The sequence below is a fragment of the Ipomoea triloba genome, chromosome 11, assembly GCF_003576645.1.
Source record: "Ipomoea triloba cultivar NCNSP0323 chromosome 11, ASM357664v1".
In the NCBI taxonomy this organism is placed as follows: Eukaryota; Viridiplantae; Streptophyta; class Magnoliopsida; order Solanales; family Convolvulaceae; genus Ipomoea; species Ipomoea triloba.
Window position 1 is genome coordinate 22,160,737 of NC_044926.1, and position 22,084 is coordinate 22,182,820.

Here is a 22,084-nt window from a genome sequence, read left to right on the forward strand (position 1 = left end):
CCGTGTTTTTATTCCCGTGCGGGTTACGGGTTGTGTTATTCCTTTCCTATTTTCCTCGATTTTTCCTATTTTCTTTGCGATGGCGTCTACGACCCGATCAATAGAGGAGACTTGTGCTGCGTTGAGTTTGGCAGAGGAGGAGGAGGCGGGGGGTGTTGAGTTTGGGGTGGAGGATGTGGTGGTCGCGCTGGAAACCTACAAGTTTGCGGTGGTGGGCAGGCTGCTTACGGATCGACCGATTAAGTTTCCAATGGTGCGTGATACAATGGCGGGGGTGTGGCGATCAGGGAAGGGGGTTACCATCAAAGAGCTTCAGCACAATTTGTTCCTTTTTCAGTTTTACCATCAGTTTGATCTGACCAGGGTGCTGGAAGACGGGCTTTGGTCTTTCGAGCAAAATCTTCTGCTGGTCAAGAGATTGGACGAAAACCAATCTCCCCTCAACGTTGCTTTGACACATGCGGAGTTTTGGGTGCAGGTTCACAATCTTCCGATGGGGTTTATGTCTGTTCGCGTGGCGGAGGCGGTGGGTAATTATGTGGGGCGGTTTGTGGCGGCTGACCATAACAACTTCGGTGGTTCTTGGAAGACATTTATGCATGTTCGGGTGGAGATTGACGTGGGAAAGCCATTGAAACGGAAGATGAAGCTTAAGAAGCAAGGGGGCGAATGGTTTTGGTTGGACTTCAAGTATGAGAGGTTGCCCTCCTTCTGCTTCCTGTGTGGGTTGCTGGGGCACACGGATCGATTCTGTAGCAGAAACTTTGAGGAAGGTGGGGTGGTGGGGGAGAAGCCATATGGGGTGTGGCTCCGGGCTGGTGGGCGGCGTACAATGGCGATGGCTGGCCAGCGGTGGCTAGTCGACAATGCGGCGGCGCGTGAGGGTGGTAAGGGTCCGGGGAACGTGGAGCCATCCATGCAGGTTCCCACGTAAGCTTGGTGGGAGTTGGTCGTGAGGGAGCAGTTACGCAAATGCCGGAGAGTGGGGGTAATTTTTGCATGACAGATGGGTGTGAGAACGTGGGTGTCGAGGGAGTGGTTATTGTTGAGCAAAAAAGGCGTAGGGTTGAGGAGGTCGTGGGTGAGGATGTGGCGCAGGCGATCAACATGGTGGGGGTTGAGGGGGTTGTACCAAAAAATGTGTTTCCGGCGGGACCTGCTGCGCAGGCCCGCCTAGGGCCATGAGTTTCTTAGCTTGGAATTGTCGGGGGCTTGGCAACCCGTCGACAATTCGGGTTCTGTTGGACATTGTCCAACGTAGGAGGCCGCATGTTGTTTTTCTAAGTGAAACGTTATGTGATGTTAGCAAGTTGGAAGGGATCAAGAAACAGTTGGGGTGTGTTGGTTGTATAGGAGTGAGTTGTGAAGGGCGGAGTGGGGGGTTGGATTTGTTTTGGAAAGAGGGGTTGGAAGTGGCAGTGATGGGCTATTCCAGGCAATTCATAGATGCTAGGGTTCGTTTTGAAGGAGGAGCTGAGTGGTGGCGGTACACTGGATATTATGGCCACCCTAAACGAAGTCGATGACGTGAGTCGTGGGCTTTATTGCGGCACCTCTCAAGTCTCAGTTCTATGCCATGGGTGGTGATGGGCGATTTCAACGACCTCTTGAGATCAGATGAGAAGAGGGGTCGCGCACCTCATCCTCCATGGCTATTGAGAGGTTTCCGGGAAGCTGTGTACGATTGTGGGCTGGAGGACTTTGCCTTTGAGGGCTACCAGTTTACATGGGAGAGAGGGAGGGGGACGACGGCATGGGTAGAGGAAAAGCTGGACAGGGTCCTTGTGAATGGAGCCTGGTTGGAGTTATTTCGAGGGGCTAGGGCGTGTTCTCTCGAGGGACCTTCGAGTGATCATCTTCCCTTGCTCTTGACTTCTACTCAGGAAGTATGGAGGGGACGAAGAGGGGGGTTCAAGTTCGAGAATGTGTGGGTTCGGGATTCTGAGTGTAGGGAGGTGGTGAGTAGGAGTTGGGATCACATGGGTAGGGGAGGGATTCTTCAGAAGATTGAGAGGTGTGGAAGGGAGCTTATGCGGTGGGGCAAGGGGAAGGTGAGAGATTTTGGTCGAAGACTTGACGGATGTAGGACTAGGTTGGAGAGGCTGCGCGATTGTCGTGATGTGCAGAGTCAGGTGGAGTTTGGGGAAGTGCAAACACAGTATCTAAACATCCTGGAACAGCAGAGCGCTTTTTGGCGTCAAAGAGCCAAAGAGTTCTGGTACAAGGAGGGCGATGTGAACACCAGATTTTTCCACAACTCGGTTAAAAGTCGGCGACGTCGAAACCAAATCAAGAGGTTGTGCGATGACAATGGGCAGTGGATTTCTGAGTGTGCGGCACTTGGGGCGCACATGGTAGACTATTTCCAGGCGCTATTTGCTTCTTGTCAGGGAGATATGCATCCTATCCTGGAATGTATGACGGGGAAGGTCAATAACGCACAAAATCAGATGTTGCTGCGACCAGTGAGGGCGGAGGAAGTGTGGGCGGCAGTGAATAGCATGTTTCCTGATAAATCTCCCGGACCTGATGGGATGAGTCCGGGATTCTATCAGAATTTTTGGGATATCGTGGGGTTGGATGTGGTGGAGTTGTGCAGGCGTTTCTTAGAGACTAGGGATTTACCAGAGGGGATTAATAGCACTAACATTGTTCTTATTCCAAAGAAGGAGAAGCCTGAGACCATGCGAGACATGCGACCTATATCTCTATGTAACGTCATATATAAAGTCGTGGCAAAAGTTCTGGCGAATCGACTCAAGCCTCTGCTTCATAGCTTAATTTCTTTGAATCAGAGTGCATTTGTCCCTGGGCGGTCCATTACAGACAATGTGATGGTTGCGTTCGAGACACATCATTTTTTGAAAAGGCGAAGGCAAGGGAAGGAGGGATTTGCAGCGCTTAAACTCGATATGAGTAAGGCGTATGATAGGGTCGAGTGGTGTTTCTTGGAGCAGGTAATGCTGAAGATGGGGTTTGCGGAGAGATGGGTGGCGCTGATCATGTACTGTGTTAGAACCGTGAAGTACAATGTACTGGTCGAGGGGGAGGAGGTGGGACCTATTTATCCGGGGATGGGGATACGACAGGGTGACCCGTTATCCCCGTATTTATTCATTTTGGTCGCTGAAGGTTTAAGTGTAGCAATTAAGACTCAGGAGGAGTGTGGCGGGGTGCATGGTGTGGCGGTGGCGAGGGGGGCACCACGGGTGTCTCACTTGTTGTTCGCTGACGATTGCTTTCTATTCTTCAGAGCGAATTCGCTCGAGGCCGGTGTGATTGCTGCGATCTTAGGGGAATACGCTGCAGCTTCGGGTCAAGAGGTAAATTTTGACAAGTCATCTTTAACTTTCAGTGCAAATGTGGGCTATGATGATAGAGAAGCAGTGACTGAAATACTAGGCGTTACAGTAGGAGGTGGGGAGGGACGGTACTTGGGGTTGCCTTCTCTTGTGGGAAGGAGGAAAAGGGAGGTTATGGGGTTCCTTTGTGAACGGGTGCTGAACCGTATTAACAACTGGACTAATCGGTTTCTTTCGAGGGCTGGAAGGGAGATAATGATCAAAACCGTGTTGCAGGCTTTACCTACGTACACGATGAATGTCTTCCTTCTTCCTAATGAGCTATGTCGTGAAATCGAGGGTATTCTGAATGGGTTTTGGTGGCGGGGCAGTGGGCATGGGGTGGGAGGGATTAGGTGGATGAGGTGAGAGAGGTTGTGTGTGCCTAAGAAGGTGGGTGGTATGGGATTTCGGAGGGTTCGAGAGTTCAATCTGGCCATGCTTAGCAAGCAAGCATGGCGACTTATGAAGAATCCAGAGTCGTTGGTTGTGAGGATATTTAAAGCACGATATTATCCCAAAACCAACTTCCTTGAGGCCAAGTTGGGATGCAACCCATCATTTATTTGGCGTAGTGTGTAGCAAACGCAAGAGGTGCTGAAGCGGGGATGTTGTTGGAAGGTGGGTGATGGGGAGAGTATTAAGGTTTGGGGTGACGCATGGCTACCAGATAAGCACGATATGAGGGTGGAGACAGAGATGCCTGAGCAGTTAGCGGGCACGAAGGTGAAGGGCTTAATGTGTACTAGACGTAGGGACTGGGATGTGGAAGTGGTGCGCGATGTCCTCAACGAAAGAGACGCAAGTCTTGTGTTGCGTATCCCCTTGAGTCATAGGGAGTGTCACGATACTCTTTATTGGACTGGAGATAATCGAGGCAGATTCACAGTGAAGAGCTGCTATCGTGCATTGGTAGGCGAGGTGAGGTCTGAGGACTGGTGTGGCTGGACAGCGGTGTGGCGACTGCATGTTCCACCGAAGGTGAAGACATTTATATGGCAAGTCTGTAATCATTGTCTACCCACAGCCGATGTGCTTCGCAGCAGAAGGGTGCAATGTGTTGTGGATTGTAAGATGTGTCATGAGGGGGTAGAGAAGGCTCTACACTTGTTGTTCCAATGCCGGGTGGCGAAAGAGTGCTGGCGGAAGGTGGGTGTGGGGATGGATAGCGAGGGTTGGAGCTCGCTTTGCATGGGGATGAGGTTTATATTTGAGAGCTTAGTAGGGGATGTACAGAGCTATGCAATTATGGTATGCTGGAGTATATGGCAGTGCAGGAATGAGGTGGTGTGGCGAAGGGGAGAAGCTGTGGTGGAGAGGGTCCTCATTCTCGCCCAAACATTTTGGCAAAGATGGTGTGACGCCAACGGATTAGGGGAAGTGATGGTGAGGGGTGATGGCATTCTTCAGGGGTGGTGTTGGCCGGCGGAGGGGAGGTGGAAGGTGAATGTTGATGCTGCTTATTCAGTGAGTAATGGAGTGGTAGGGGTAGGTATGGTGATTAGAGATTCAGCAGGGTGCTTCGTGGCGGCCAGGGCTGTGCTGGGGTTAGCAGCTTCTTCTGCTAGGGAAGCTGAGGCGTTAGGGGTCCGGGAGGCTTTGAGTTGGTTGAAAGAACTACATGCGACTTGTGTGGATGTAGAGGTTGATGCCCGGAGGTCTTCTATGTTGTGCATGGGACTGTGGGTGATTCAGGGTTTGATTTAATTATTGAAGATGTTAAAGATTATGCAGGATCTATTGTTGGCCTGTGTTTCTGTTTTGCTAAACGATCAACGAACTCGGTTGCCCACTTAATTGCTAGGGAGACTAGTTCTATGACTGATTGTATTTCTTGGTTTCATGTTCCTCCATTGTTTGTTCTGGGTGCTTTGCACACTGATAATGAAAGTTGAGCGTGTTTGCTGTCAAAAAAAGTCATTATTTAATAAAAAGAATTGATGCTCTAAATGGTTATAAATTTTTGTTATTTGAAGGAGAGTATATTACATACGAAACTTATCGCAACCTAATCATATATGTGTAGGCTCTGTGGACATGCGCTATGTGCCTATGTGTGTGGTCCAGGATGATTAAGGCATTTCTTGCACTCATTTTCCTCATATTTTTAGTACGAGTACGTACTATAACTTGTGGGCCTTATGTGATCCAGGACGATATATATATATATATATATATATATATATATATATATATATATATATATATATATATATATATATATATAGCAAAGAGTCAATACCATCTCCACCGAGGCTCGAACGCACCCCCTTTCATATGAGAGTGCAACCGGGTGCCAATAGACCACAAGGTCTTGGCAGTGATATTTTATTTATTTGTACACTAAAAGCAGTCTTTCATGAGCCTTGACATTATCCTGTTTATTAATATTATTAGTTCTTTACACTACTACATAAAACACATACAACGTTAATTTTGGAACCCAATAACTATCAATTTAGCACAAACATAGCGGGATCAGACAATCAATAGTCCCAAGATTTATAGGAATTATTTAGTAGGTATGGGAGGGGACATTCTCTCTCCTGAAGGTCGAAATTCCGATTGGAATGATAAAGGGAACAAATTGACACCCTTAATAGCCTGTTTGGTTCGTTGCAAATATTTGAAGAGAAATGGAATTCAAATTCAATGGAAAACAAATTACCAGGAAAATAGATTACATTGTTTGGTTGGTGGAAAAGAAATTACTAGGAATATGAATTCCATTGTTTGGTTGGGTTTGGAATGCTAAGGAATTATGAATAAAGACCAATATGCGCTTAACATTAATAGTTGATGTAGTAGTTTTAGGTGAGGTGGAAAGATGGAATAAAGAGGGTAAAATGGAGAAGAAGTTCCCCGAGTGTCGTGTTCTCAAGGATGACAAATTGGAATCGAATTAAGTGTTGGCATTTAGGATGTTAAGAGGCAAGAGTTACAAGAATCACTCAAGGCGAAAGGAAGCATGGAATAAGAGGTAAACAAATGCAAAACAAAGGCAAATAATCAAAGGAAACGAGGAGATGGATGTCCTATATAAGTCTCATGCTTGACACCACTACGGGGATTCCAGACAATGCAACTTGGTTTCAATCAACGGAGCCCACGACACCATCACCGAGTGGCGTCACACTCCGGACTCCCGGTTCTTCATTCAGATGGGGCATGCATTTTGACAAACACTTGGTCTGATCTACCACTCCTCCCGGGCCTCGTCCTCCCGGACCAAGGTCGGGGATGTGGTCGATTAGGACTCATATAGACCCGCTATCGTGCAATCTATACTTCCCCTAACTTTACTACCTATTCCGGTCGGAAATAGAAGCAAATCAAGAGAAGTATCAACCACACAAGATGTAAGAACCCTAACTTTATTTTCCGTGGCACCCGCTCCCCGTGGGTGCCGCGAAAAGTTACTTATTAAAATAATAATTTATTTTTCACGGCACCCGATCTTGGTGGTTGCAGCGAAAAGTAGGGTCTTTTTTTTTTTTTTTTTAGAGAATCCACTACACATCTTTTAAAAGGTGTAGTGTAAAGCTATACTTATATGATCATTTTTGTAGTAGTGAAGAATTGCATCAAATCAAACACAATAACTAGATTGGAACGTCCAATCCCCAAATCTAAGCTAACTAATCATTGCAAGAATCAAAACAAATGAAAGCATAAAATCAAGCAAGAAAAATAATAGAAATTGCAATTAAACTAATAGAAATATAAAGATAGAGGCGAGATTACCAATCTAAGAGATAGCAATATTACACCATTCAATCTTCAATTTCCAAAAGCAAACTCTAGATCTAATCTTATTCCCTATCTAAGAATCTAGAACTAAGGATGGGGAAAATCCCCTAAGGGAAGAAGAAAATTAGATCTAACAAATCAGGATCCCCCTCTAAAAAATTGGGTTTGCTTTAAATAGTCTTCCAAATTGCCAATTCCGTTTTTGCCCTTAATGATCTCGCCCACGCAAAGGGTCCACGCGTGGATCCCTATTGGAATGATTCCACGCGTGGGAGTTGGCGTGGGGGGCCTACCGTCCGCCTCGCTTCTTCGTTACTTCTTCTTTTGGCCTCGGATCTTGTTTAGTTCTACGAGAATGGCTTCGAAACATAACATATGGTAGAGTTTTGCAAGAATGAACACATCAAAGCTTATTATACACAATTTGATCACAAATGGGCATAAAAACATTACATCCAAATCCTAACTCCGACCCTTTCCATAGCGACCGGCCAGTAACTGATTCGCCTGCAGCGCCGCCATCGACTTCCCACACAAAGTCCGTCCCTTGGAGGATGTTGCCTAGGCACTGCGAAGGTAAGGGCGGGTCCAACTTCTTTCACATGTTCACATAATGTGAGAGCAAGTGCGTCTTGAGGATTGGATTGGCCACTAGAGTTGCTCTTATCACTGTCGTCTGCCGCCCATAGGAACGTCGACAGTGCCTCCACTCGATATCCTACTTGCTAAAAACAAATGTAAGTGTACAAATGATACACATTTAGACCACCTTTAATTGGTTTAATTATTAATCAAAAACTTAGTTTAATTTTATAGGTTGTTAGTTTAAGTCAACTGTATCAACTCTGGATCTACACTACTGGTTGGAGCTTCATTTGAGGGAATAACAACTGCATTTTTTCAGGTTTAAGAGGTTGGACCTTTTACTATATAAAGAGCTCTAAATCATGGGATTCTCTACACACTTTACTACATATATCTATTCCAGATTTACATGAGCTTTATATTCAGAATTATACTATTATTCTTGTGGTATTATCAGCATGGAAGTGTGCTTGGTGGTTCGTCTTTGTTGGTGGTCAATTATGCAACGCACAGTGTCAGCTTGAAGATGATGAAGGCTTAGCTAGGAGTACTTTATGTAACCATTGTTGTAGTATGGTTGTTTCGTGACTCCTTGTAACCCTTGTGATCATCTAGTGGATTGGGCTTACTGAAGTGCCCCGCAGACGTAGGACTGTAGCTCCGAACTACATAAACAATTCCTGGTGTCTGGTTCTTTAATTTGCTTTATTGTTTATATTGCTTATTTATCTGTTTATAATTGACTAATTTAATCACATAATTAATTCGGTTAAAACAAAGTAGAAACCTTAGATTTTTATTGTACATTCAAGATACACAATACAATTTCAACAAATCTTTTCTAGATGTATTTTTCTCCCAACTCCTTTTTCATTCCCGCAAAGCCAATGATCATTACCTGGGACATGTTAGAAATCGCCGGCGAAAAAATTGCGAAGACGTTGACGACGAGAACACTGTAGGGATTAGCGGCTATCCCTTCCCCATGGTTTATTGCAACTATGGTGTTGTACAAAGTATTGGGAAATAGAGACAATGTCAACTTATTTTGACACTCTTTAGGAAAAGGATAACAACTAAACCAGAAAAGGATGTCTGTGCCGTGTTACAACTTATTCGATCACATGTTTCAGTCAACCTTTCGATACGATGGCTCCCTCTGTCATACCCGATTTATCCAAAATAACCGCCCTCGATGGAAATAATTACAGGCGGTGGGCTCAAAGAATGCTGATACTCTTTGAACAAGTGAAACTAGTTTATGTGTTGTTCTGTGATCCACCTGAACCTGCTTCGCTAAGGTTCCCATTTCAAGAAACAAGAAATGATGATCCCCCACACATTCAAAGTAGAAGTCTAGAAAGGACAATGTCTGAGCAATACAAATGAGTTGACCTTAATATCAGTGTTTAAACTTGAACTGATACGACTGCTTATGATTAAACCTTAATATTCAAGTCTGTTGTGTCTATCTCAATATAGACCTTCAACCTTGTCAAATTAACTACTAATTAAGGGAATGCTATACTCATCTTGCTCCGTCAAATTAACTACTGATGGTTAAATACCCCAAGAACTACACGTAGGAATTCGAAGTGTATATTTATTATTATTATATTCCTGAAAGGTCAAGTGACCCTTAAATAATGTGAAAGGTCACGTGTCCTTTAAAAAATATTATATTATATTCCTGAAGGGTCAGGGCATGTAACTATATAAAGGCCCTAAGTAATTCATTCAATGTGGGCATTCACAATACAACACACAAATTATTGGCTTCACTCCCATTTCTATCTTTTCTATCATTTTCTTCATCTTCACCCGTTCATATATCCTCATGTATACACTATGGTTGTTAATTGATCCTTACATCCCAAATCAATTTACACCATCAATGGCTGACGTCGATGGATGATTCCGCTGGCCCTCCGTCTGAACCAATGTGGGTCTCTCTAGGCTGGTGGAGGATTGGAACTTTAAAAATGGTAGCTCCAAAAATAGCAGCGTCGTCTCTCCCTCTATCAGTCATGATTGACAGTCTTGGAAGCCATGCATGTTCGAGAACCAGAACCACAGATGTACAAGCAACGCAGTTTTCCACCAGGCTCAGTTATTGTGCGAGGTAGTATTTCTGAGCAGGTGGACTTTTCATCGAAGACCACCCATTGCAGGTGGAGAAAACATAAATAGCTGGGCAAATCGAGCTTGTAGAAGAAGTTAACTGCCATAAAAATCCACCCAAGAAAATCCCAGAAGTAGAAGAAGCCAAATACAGAGAAGAATGTGTTGACTTTGGCGTCAACCACCGTCAACAACCGGAGAAGTCGTCCACTGCAACAACTATGTTTGAAGCTCTGGCAGTTTGAAGCTCCTTTCCTCGCGACCCCACCAACAGTTTCGGTGGTTTCTGACCAGAATCCTTCACCGTCCTCTGGTTCATGGTGGCAAGGGGCAATAACCCTTCATTTCTTCATCAAAGCTATCTCTCACTCTCTTCTCTGTCAGTTCAAGTAAAATAGAAATAAAAGAAAATGAAGGTCTGAACCGGCACCGCCCACCGTCGCTGTCCACCATTATCATCCTGTATCTGCTTCAACATGATTAACATATTCAAGAACTCCTCTGCCAGCCAACAACTCTCCCAGTCACTTTTAAAGAAAAAGCAAAAAGCAAGGAAGTTGATTGGCTGTGGGTGGCAGTGTGAGTGTGGCGTTCTGGCAACTGAAAAAGCATGGGCGGTGGAGTGAGACAAGCAGCCGGAGAGCTTGGGAATTAAATTTATTATTATTATTATAGCATTAGTGTTATTATTATTATTATTATTATTAGAATTAGAATTTGTAAAATTCTAGTATAGTGTTAGATTATTGTAACACAAAAAAAAAAAAAAAGGAAAAAGTGTCAAATAGGCCACTGAACTTATCGCTTTTGTGCAATTGGGCCATTGAACTTAAAAAGTGTGCAATTCAGCCATCAAACAATCAAAATTTGTGCAATTGGACCATTTTTACAAAAATTTTCTGGTAAAATTCAATTATATTACTAACATATATGTATTAAAAGTGGCATTTTCTTCTACAATACTAGTTGGGAGTCAATATTGAAATGTTTTTCTTCGGAGAAGTTTGTTCGCAACAAGCTAGCCGTCGGGAACATATTTTACTTCTCGAACCTGACGACTCTCGCAGATTCAAGAAGTGGGGGACTCGTGATGGTTAAATACCCCAAGGACTACACGTAGGAATTCAAAGTGTATATTTATTATTATTATATTCCTGAAAGGTCAGGTGACCCTTAGATAATGTAAAAGGTCAAGTATCCTTTAGAAAATATTATATTATATTCCTGAAGGGTCAGGGCTTGTAACTATATAAAGGCCCTAACCCTCCTTGTAATTCATTTAATGTGGGCATTCACAATACAACACACAAATTATTGGCTTCACTCAGCCATTTCTATCTTTTCTATCATTTTCTTCATCTTCACCCGTTCATATATCCTCATGTATACACTATGGTTGTTAATTGATCCTTACATCCCAAATCAATTTACACCATCAACTACTAATTAAGGGAATGCTATACTCATCTTGCTCCGTCAGATTGACCTCTGTGAATTTTTTTTACCCTTGCGATGATAGCACTGGGGTGCTCGGTGTCCATGTTTACCGCACACGAAACAACATCCTTTGATTTTCTTAACTTTTCCACTCCTTATGTTGTTGTGTCTGACACTTTGAGTTCCAGCATCATTGGCACCATCCTTTTCTGATAGCATTTTCCAAAAACTTTTGCCGAGTCTTGTTTGACATAAATGTCAAACAATTTGTTTTTCTTATTAATTCATGGTTTGCTTAACCAATCCACCAATAAGCCATAAAAATAAATTAAATAATTTCTTTTTTAAATCTAGAAATGACTAATAGGAAGTGGATGGTAATTATAAGTGTCAAAAACATTTTCTTTTAATTAATTATTGAGTACTATTAATAAAATTATTATTAGGTGCGATTTCTATCTATGCATGCTGGCTGATCTGATCGCATTTGTCCTTCATGTAAGTACGGAGCAACTATAATAGAAACAAATTTTAAAATAAATGCAGATTAAGAACTTGAGCAAGTACTATAAACTAAGAAAATACATTTTAGACAATAATTTTTTACTAAGGCCTGTTTGGTAAATAATCAGTCTATCAGCCAATTTTGACTTATTTGACCACTATTAGTTGTTTGGTTAATAAACTTTTTGTAACTCCAAAATGCTAAAATTTAAAAGGCTACTCAAAGTAGCCTTTTCAATTAGCTTTTTGAGAAAAGAAATTATACCAAACAACTATCAACTAACAGCTAATTTATCAAACAACTTTCTACAATCAGCTAATATTATCAACAAATCATACCTTCTAACCCAATAGGTCAATTAGCTCTTAGGCACCGAATAGGTCGCCTAATAGGTCAATTAGCTATTGTTCTTTCTTTAATAGGTTATTTCACTCAAAACTACATCATTTTGAGGGAAATAACTCTAAATTGTACAAACCCCGTTGGCCTCCACGAGCTTCCCATTGCTGGCCACCGGTAAAAATTAATTTTTTTAATATATTTAGAATTATTTGTTAACATATTACAAATTTTTAAAGTTATTGTGTATTTTAGGAATTATTTATAATATATTTCAAATTTTAGGAATTATGTATTTTAGGCCTTATAAATTAATACATTCGAATTTTAAAAAATTATTGTGTATTTTAGGAATTATTTAAAATGTATTTCAAATTTTAGTAATTATTATGTATTTTAGGCCTTATAAATTAATAATTTTGAATTTTAAGAAATTATTATGTATTTTAGGAGTTATTTATAATATATTTCAAATTTTAGGAATTATTATGTACTTTAGGCCTTGTAAATTAATAATTTCGAATTTTAAGAAATTATTGTGTATTTTTGGAATTATTTATAATATATTTCAAATTTTAGGAATTATTATGTATTTTAGGCCTTATAAATTAATAATTTCAAATTTTAAGAAATTATTGTGTATTTTAGGAATTATTTATAATATATTTCAAATTTTAGGAATTATTATGTATTTTAGACCTTATAAATTAACAATTTGGAATTTTAAGAAATTATTATGTATTTTAGACATTATAGATTATATATTTCAAATTTAAGAAATATAGTATATTTTAGGAATTATTGTTAATTTATTTCAAGTTTTAAGAATTAATGTTAATATACTTTGAAATTTAGGAATTATTGTTATTATATTTCGAATTTTAAGAACTATTGGGTATTTTAAAATTTATTTTTATTATATTTCGAATTATTTTTAATTTATTTTTAATTTTAGAAATTAATGCTAATGTAGTTTAAGTTATAGGATTATTGAGAAATTTAAGCATTATAAGTTAATATAATTGAATGTGTATTCATTTTACATATTATTGTTGAATTTATGGTATTTTAGTATTTTATTGAATTGTAAATTATTTTGAGATTGTTTAAAATAGTATTGTTATGAGATAATATCAATTTACTATATTAATTTACAAATAAAACTTGTAGGTGATTAGTTAGATTCGAGATTTGTTTACCGACGTGGACAACTCTGTGGTGAGGTAAGATTTTTTCCTATTTATTTTTTACAAACTTTCGGCTTTCTTTTGTGCATCCGGTAATTTTCTTTTATTTATGTTTTTAGCTTTTTTTTTTTTTTACATCCGGTGATTAGCCATACCGTATGTATTTTTTTTTGTTTTTAAATACTAAACGACGTCGGTTTTGGTTAAAAATCGACGTCGTTTAATTTATTTTTTTAAGTATTAGATACAACGACGGTTATCCTTAATAACCAACGTCGTATCCTATTATTTTTATTTTTTAAAAATTAAACGACGTCGGTTTTCCTTAATAACCGACGTCGTTGATTATTTAAAAAAAAAACTAAATACGGCGTCAGTTTTTAGAACCGGCGTCGTATCATTTATATACAACGTCTGCCATATTGGCGTCAATTTTTAACCAACGTTAAAAGTGCTAAAAAACTGACGTTAAATGTGCTTTCTGTAGTAGTTCTTTCTTAACATGAGTAATAGAAAGGGAGGAGTTTTCTAAATATTTGCTCATCATCAACATCATACTCGTGAACAATATTCTAATCATATACACATAGATATACATAGGAGGTATTAATATCTCAAATAGTGGGGCAGGATCATCACCGCAGCGAAGTTCTAATGAACAGTAACTCCCTACTGAACACTTCACACTTCATACATTTTTATATAATCATAATCCTCCCAAATAGAGTAACAAAATCAATGGTAGTATTATCAATCATAGTAATACTAGTAGTAAGATCCATAGTTTGCCCTCAAAATAGTTTTTATGTATAAAAACTATAATTTTCAAAATAGAGTATTTAGGGGCAATTTACTATCCATATTTGTATTCAAATAAGTAGGTTTGCCCTTAGGCTAGGAAAATATTATATTTATACTCATAAGATAGATACTTATATGCGTAGTGTAAATCGTAGCATTTTTATAAATGAAAAAATATAAATGTTTATAAAAATATAGTAAGTATACATAGCTCTCAAAATAGTGGTCTCCAATAGTGGCATTCACATACTTAAGGATTTAATAATTTTCTAGATAGTTGAAAAGAGTTAATTCCATTTTTGGTCCTAGATTTATAGGTGTCATTCCACTTTTAGTCCCTTTTTATCAAAACATCCACATTTGGTCCTAGTATTATTGTGGCATGACCATTTTTGGTACTCCGTCAACAAAATTGTTGAAATGTCGTTAAATACAATGGTCTCCGTCAACAAAATTGTTGAAATGTCGTTAAATACAATGGTTTTTCTCAACAAAATTGTTGAAATGTCGTTAAATACAATGGTTTTTCAATCATAAATTGTTGAAATGTCGTTAAATACAATGGTTTTTCAATCATTTTTATACAAAGTAAGTTGACCCCACTATATTTTTATGTTTATTTTTTTGAAAAAATCTGTAATTGAAGACCGAAATGTCATTGTATTTAACAACATTTCAACAATTTTGTTGACGGAGGACAAAAAATGGTCATGCCACAATAATACTAGGACTAAATGTGGATGTTTTGATAAAAGATGACTAAAAGTGGAATGCCACCTATAAATCTTGGACCAAAAGTGGAATTAACTCTAGTTGAAAATACCCAACACGTTTTAAAATGGATTTTGGATGCAAAAATCAACAACAGATTGTGCACATTTGGACTCAACCAAATTTGCCTTCAAATAAGTAGGTCTGCCCTTAGGCTAGGAAAATATTATATTTGTACTCATAAGATAGATACTTATATGCTTAGTGTAAATCGTAGCATTTTTATAAATGAAAAAATATAAATGTTTATAAAAAATATAGTAAGTATACATAGCTCTCAAAATAGTGGTCTCCAATAGTGGCATTCACATACTTAAGGATTTAATAATTTTTCTAGATAGTTGAAAATACCCAACACGTTTTAAAATGGATTTTGGATGCAAAAATCAACAACAGATTGTACACATTTGGACTCAACCAAATTTTCCTTGCGGGGCTGGCAAGCCCGCAAGTAGACACTGGCCAGGGGCTCTAGGTGGGCCTTTGTAGCCTGGCCAGTGAGCCTCGAGCCTCGCCACCCTGAGGTACTATGCGGTGGAGCAGGCTATTTCGTTGTAGTGTACCGCGACGGTTGTAGAATGGAGTGGCGATACAAAGTAGACCGTCACTCCCTATCGTGACCTCTTTGCAGGGCTTGCTTACGATACACCTTATACTGTGGCTAGTCCCGCAAGGCCAAACACACAGGGAGGCAATAGCCTCTTCTCTGATCATCAATCCATCACCCATCCTCCATTAAAACTTACAATAGACCTCCAACCATTTCCAAAGCCATCAACAACACATTTTAACATCAACACAAGGCTATACTTTCAAAATACACCGTTATACTATCACATGCATAACATCATTTATACGGCTCAACACAGTGGAATCACCAAAACACACAATATACAGAATATATAGGGCAAAATGAGTAACTTTTAGGCTTCCATGGAGTCTTACCTCAACCTTGGTAGTCTAGCACAAAGATCCCTCCTCTACAACCTCAAGAATGTCCTCCTTCACCACCTACTATGTCCCCAAACCAAACAACCACTACTACAAAAATCACATACAACGTCGGCTAATTAACGTCGGCTAAATAATTAGCCGAAGTTATATGTTATTTAAATAATTAAAAATTAAAAAAAAAACCCTTTAACGTCGGTTATATGGTAATAACCGACGTTAAAGGTATGCACTTAAAACTACTACACAATACGACGTCGGCTAGGTGTTTAGCCGACGTCGTATCGCAAACGCACACCGTCGACCCTTGATACGACGTCGGCTAGGACATTAGCTGACGTCGTATCACCAAATTCACTTAGCCCCCGCGCAATACGACGTTGGCTAGGACTTTAGCCGACGTCGTATTGCGTCGTATTATCTATACTGGAGCTACAACGTCGGTTATTAGTAATAATCGACGTTGTAGGGTTTGTAAATAAAGCCATCATCCCCAAATTTAATTTCAGACCAATTCAACAACCTAAAATTGAACAAAGCCAAATCAGTCACTGCCGTCGCCCCCCAAAATTTCAGACCAACTGCCGTCGCCGCAAAGCGTCGCCGCCGCTGCAAGCACCGTTGTCCCGGCGCGAAGCAGTCCCGTCGCGAAGCAGCCTCCCTCTTCGTCGCTGCAAGCCACGCCGGCGGGAGCTCAGTCGTCGCTTCGTCGCTGCAAGCCTCACTGCCGGAGCTCCGCTGCCGATCTGTCACAACGGTAAGGTTTTTTTTTTTTGAATTATTATAGTTAAAAATAATTATATATATACATATATATATATATATATATGAATATATTAATGAATGACTATCATTATCCATTATCCACAACTTCTTTAGTTTAGGATTTGTTAGGGTTTATTTTTAAATTTCACTTTTGATTTTTAATTAAATTAAATAAGAATAGTTAAATTATTCATTAATATATTTCTTCTTTGTGTTGGCTTTCAAGAAAAAAAAGTTAAATTAATCTTCAATCACAATGGACCAATATCATTATTAACTATGTACCATCATATTTTTTGTTGGTCTATTTGCTTGTAATGTTAAGGTAGCTAATTGTTAGTTAAGAAGTATTATATGTCTTAAATTTTACACATTATAAAATTATTAAATCATTAAAGTATTTAGTTTCTCCTTTAATTTCCTAGAACATTACTTTATACTACATTACAAATAGTTTTAGTTATGATCAAATCACCCTTTCCATTGTAGGTGATTAGTTTGATACGACAAAGCTTTGGTGAGGTAAGATCTTTATTTATTTATTTTCCTACAAACTTTCGGCTTTCTCGTATGCATCCGGTGATTAGCCACACCGTGGTCTGTGCTTATTTAAGTTTTCGGCTTTCTATTATGCATCCAGTGATTAGCCACACCGTGGTCTGTGCTTATTTAAGTTTTCGGCTTTCTATTATGCATCCGGTGATTAGCCACACCGTGGTCTGTGCTTATTTATGTTTTTGGCTTTCTATTATGCATTCGGTGATTAGCCACATAGTGGTCTGTGCTGAAGTTAGTTTTAGTTATTATATTTGTTGAATCAATGATTGAATGTTAACACAAGATTAATTAGAATTAATAATGATTTTAGATTGACTTGTCATGGATAAAAGTTGGATGCATGCTTCTCGGATTAGTAGGAAATATGATGATGGAGTTAAAGAATTTTTGGACTTTGCAAAACGTCGTCTTCCGAATAATAATGGGAGGTTTTTTTGTCCTTGTAAGAAGTGTTGCAATTTAACAAAATTAAGTGTAAATGACATATATGATCATCTAATTTGTGATGGAATTAATCTAAGTTATACAAAATGGATATGGCATGGTGAAGGGGGGGAAAGAACTAGTACATCTAACACTTATGTTGACAACGAAGCAAATGAAGATGATGAGTCTGAAGATCGGTTGAATGAAATGTTTCGCGATGTTGGAGAAGAGTTCACCGATCGATCAAATGAGTTAGATGAATTATTAAGTGATTCAAAACAACCTTTATTGCCAGGGTGTAGTAAATATACTCTGTAATTATCTGCTGTTCTGAAATTATTCAATTTAAAAGCTGGAAATGGATGGAGCGACAAGAGTTTTACAGCTTTACTTGGGTTATTAAAAGATATGCTTCCAGAAGATAATGAACTTCCAAAGAATACATATGATGCCAAGAAAATTCTGTGTCCCATGGGTATAGAGTATGAAAAGATACATGCTTGTCCTAACGATTGCATATTGTTTAGGAATGATTACAAAGAATTGCATGTATGTCCAATCTGTGGGGCATCTCGATACAAACCAAGAGAGCATGTTGTTGGTAAGACAAGTTTAAAAGGGCCACCAGCTAAAGTTTTGTGGTATCTCCCAATTCTTCCAAGATTTAAGCATATGTTTTCAAATCCAAGTGACGCGAAAAACTTAACATGGCATGTAGATAAAAGAATATCTGATGGAAAGCTTCGGCGCCTTGCTGATTCTCCTCAATGGAAAACCTTTGATAATGCTTTTCCTGAATTTGGCTATGAGTCTAGAAATCTTAGACTTGGACTTTGTACTGATGGTATAAACCCTCACGGAAACCTAAGTAGTAAGCATAGCTCGTGGCCAGTAATGTTGGTGATTTATAATCTACCTCCTTGGTTGTGTATGAAACACAAATATATATTATTGTGTTTGATGATATCTGGGCCAAAACAACTAGGTAATGATATAGATGTCTTTTTGGCACCTTTGGTTGAAGACTTGAAAAAATTGTGGGATGAAGGTGTGCTAGTGTTTGATGCATACCGGAAAGAGAATTTTAAGTTGCAAGCTATGCTTTTCTGCACAATCAATGACTTTCCAGCTTATGGAAACCTGTCTGGGTATAGTGTCAAAGAACATAAGGCATGCCCTATTTGTGAAGAGAACACATGCTATTATCAACTTGTTCATGGTAGAAAGACAGTTTACATGGGTCACCGGAGGTTTCTTGATAGATTTCACCCTTATAGGAGATTAAAAAAGGCTTTCAATGGGCAACAAGACTATACAAATGCTCCACAACCACTGATTGGGATTGAAGTTTATGAACGTGTCCAAGGTATAAATGTTACTTTTGGTAAGACTCAAAAGCTAATATCTCAAAGAGGTAAGAGGTCAAAAACTAATGTTGAGATACGTTCAAATGAAAGGAGTCCATGGAAAAAAATCTATATTCTTTGATCTTCCATATTGGAAGACATTAGATGTGAGGCATAGTATTGATGTGATGCATGTGAGAAAAATGTATGTGCTAGTATTGTTGGAACTCTTTTAGACATAAAGGGTAAGACTAAAGATGGACTCAATGCTAGATTAGACTTGATTGAAATGAACATACGAGGTATGCATTCTCAAAACTTTTGGTTCTTAAAAAGTATTTAATTTACTTTTTACAAAATAGTCATTGTTACTTATATTGAACAGTTAAAAAGAATGTCCAAATTGACGATTGAATCCGCTGTGCAAAAATCTTCTTCTGTTGATAAGATTATAGTTGATCCGACTTCTTTGAGTCCTTTATGTCAAAAGGCATATAAAGTTGCTCAAAAACTAGAACAAAATCTTGTGGTGCACATGTCTCGTGGTATTGTGGGCGACATTGAATATGATGTATATCTTGAGAAGTTGGAGATCATGCGGTTTTTGAATATGGAGACGATGGATATTTCTTGTCTGCAGTTCTTTATAAGGTATAAGTTCTTTGCTATTATTTGTTTATAGTATTTCTCATTTCATTTATTAGATATATATATATATGATTGGATGTATTTTTGTAATAGGTGTCTGTATAACGAATTTCATTTGGCATCAAAGACCACGTATGGCTTTATAGATCCATCTTACATTCAACCAAAATTGACGACTAAAGCACAACGAATAGTGTATATAAATGTCACCATGCAATACGGACAGAAAAAATGTTATTTAGCCCCTTACATTTATAAGTAAGTTTTAATTGCTTTAAATAAAATAACTTAAACACAATGTGCTTTTATTACATATTATATTTACTTACAACTAATACAATGTGCTTTTATTACATATTATATTTACTTACAACTAATAAAATGTGCTTTTATTACATATTATATTTACTTACAACTAATAAATTATTCTTTTATTACATATTATATTTACTTACAACTAATAAATTATTTGTTTATTACATATTATATTTACTTACAACTAATAAATTATTTGTTTGTAGGGAACATTGGATGTTGATGGCAATTTGTCCACTATTATATGAAATCTATTGATTTGATTCCGTTGGACGCGAACCACGTCAGGATATTAAAGACATAGTTGAAACATCGGTAATATAAACTTATAACTAATTAATAGTTATCATACATAAAGTACGGTGCCATATAGTATTTATGTATACATATCTCTTATATTTATAGGTGTATGAAATCAACATTACATTCCAAAGGAAAGAAAACAAATCGTCAACCAAAATGGATTAATTGTTTGGTAAGTATTTTATACATTTGTAAAACTACATATATTTCATAGTTTTTAATTAAATGAATTCTTAATTGTATTATAATTCAAATATATAGTGTGCCAAACAAGTTGGAGCTACCGAATGCGGGTATTATGTGATGAAGTACATGTTTGAAATTCTTTCCAAAGAAGCATACGAAGGAATGGATAAGGCAAGTAATTTAAGAAAATACATTTCTGATTCAAATTTTAAAAATACTAACTTAAATTAGCTTACTAATTATTATTTATTACTTTTCAACATTATTATAGATAGTGGAGAGAGTTGGTTCATTGAGCTACAATCAACAAGAGATTGATGAAGTTAGAAACACATGGGCCAAGTACTTCATTGATGAATGGATTAATACATTGCATTAGTATGTGAAATAGTAATGTGAGATGTATGTATTGCTTTTATTGCTTTTGGTACAAATTTTGGGAGAAGATTATGGCTTGTATTAATTAATATAGATAATTTTTGATGAACTTGTATTATTAATTATTATCAATTGTGAGATTTATTGCTTTTATTAATTTTGATATTATAAATATACATTGTACAGGTTTTGAATGTGATTGTGATAGCTATATATATTTGAGTAGGTTTTGGGTGTAAATAGAAAAATAAAATGAATATTTTAAAAAAAAATTACCCTACAACTTCGGCTAGTCTTATTAGCCGACGTTGTAGGGTAATTTTTTTTTTTAAATTACCTACAACGTCGGCTATTTGTTAAGAGCCGACGTTATAGGGTATTTTAGTAGTTTTCAAATTACCTACAACGTCGGCTTAGGGTATTTTAGTAGTTTTCAAATTACCTACAACGTCGGCTATTTGTATTTTAGTAGTTTTCAAATTACCTACAACGTCGGCTATTTGTAAAGAGCCGACGTTGTAGGCTATTTTAGTAGTTTTCAAATTACCTACAACGTCGGTTATTTGTAAAGAGCTGATGTTGTAGGGTATTTTAGTAGTTTTCAAATTACCTACAACGTCGGCTATTTGTAAATAGCCGATGTTGTAGGGTATTTTAATAGTTTTCAAATTTCCTACAACGTCGGCTCTTTACAAAGAGCCGACGTTTACAAAGAGCCGACGTTGTAGGCTATTTTAGTAGTTTTCAAATTACCTACAACGTCGGCTATTTGTAAAGAGCCGACATTGTAGGCTATTTTAGTAGTTTTCAAATTACCTACAACGTCGGCTATTTGTAAAGAGTCGACGTTGTAATAGCCGACGTTGTAGGGTATTTTAGTAGTTTTCAAATTACCTACAACGTCGGCTTAGGGTATTTTAGTAGTTTTCAAATTACCTACAACGTCGGCTATTTGTATTTTAGTAGTTTTCAAATTACCTACAACGTCGGCTATTTGTAAAGAGCCGACGTTGTAGGCTATTTTAGTAGTTTTCAAATTACCTACAACGTCGGCTATTTGTAAAGAGCCGACGTTGTAGGGTATTTTAGTAGTTTTCAAATTACCTACAATGTCGGCTATTTGTAAATAGCCGACGTTGTAGGGGATTTTATTTGTTTTCAAATTACCTACAACGTCGGCTATTTTAAATAGCCCACGTTGTAGGGTATTTTAGTAGTTTTCAAATTACCTACAACGTCGACTATTTGTAAAGAGCCGACGTTGTAGGGTATTTTAGTAGTTTTCAAATTACCTACAACGTCGACTATTTGTAAAGAGCCGACGTTGTAGGGTATTTTAGTAGTTTTCAAATTACCTACAACGTCGGCTAT

At 38.1% G+C, this 22,084-nt stretch overlaps 2 protein-coding genes across 2 annotated transcripts; both read left to right on the plus strand.

The window, feature by feature from the left end:
- Window positions 1-79: 79 nt before the first annotated feature.
- LOC115996104 lies at window positions 80-934 on the plus strand. Its single transcript, XM_031235245.1, has one exon. The coding sequence runs from the start codon at window positions 80-82 to the stop codon at window positions 932-934; it is 855 nt and encodes a 284-aa protein (XP_031091105.1).
- Window positions 935-17,432: 16,498 nt separating this feature from the next.
- Window positions 17,433-19,565, plus strand: LOC115996105. The gene is made up of 6 exons (XM_031235247.1): window positions 17,433-17,539; window positions 17,633-17,805; window positions 17,890-18,381; window positions 18,562-18,951; window positions 19,120-19,185; window positions 19,246-19,565. The coding sequence occupies exons 1-6, from the start codon at window positions 17,433-17,435 to the stop codon at window positions 19,563-19,565; spliced, it is 1,548 nt and encodes a 515-aa protein (XP_031091107.1).
- Window positions 19,566-22,084: the final 2,519 nt, after the last annotated feature.

Excerpts from the sequence above, each read along its gene's own strand:
- LOC115996104 (XM_031235245.1), top strand. The coding sequence starts at position 80 with ATGGCGTCTACGACCCGATCAATAGAGGAGACTTGTGCTGCGTTGAGT.
- LOC115996105 (XM_031235247.1), top strand. The coding sequence starts at position 17,433 with ATGGATAAAAGTTGGATGCATGCTTCTCGGATTAGTAGGAAATATGAT. Across the intron at positions 17,540-17,632 it reads CTTCCGAATAATAATGGGAG|TTATACAAAATGGATATGGC; the intron begins GTTTTTTTGTCC and ends AATTAATCTAAG. Across the intron at positions 17,806-17,889 it reads TGAGTTAGATGAATTATTAA|CTGGAAATGGATGGAGCGAC; the intron begins GTGATTCAAAAC and ends TCAATTTAAAAG.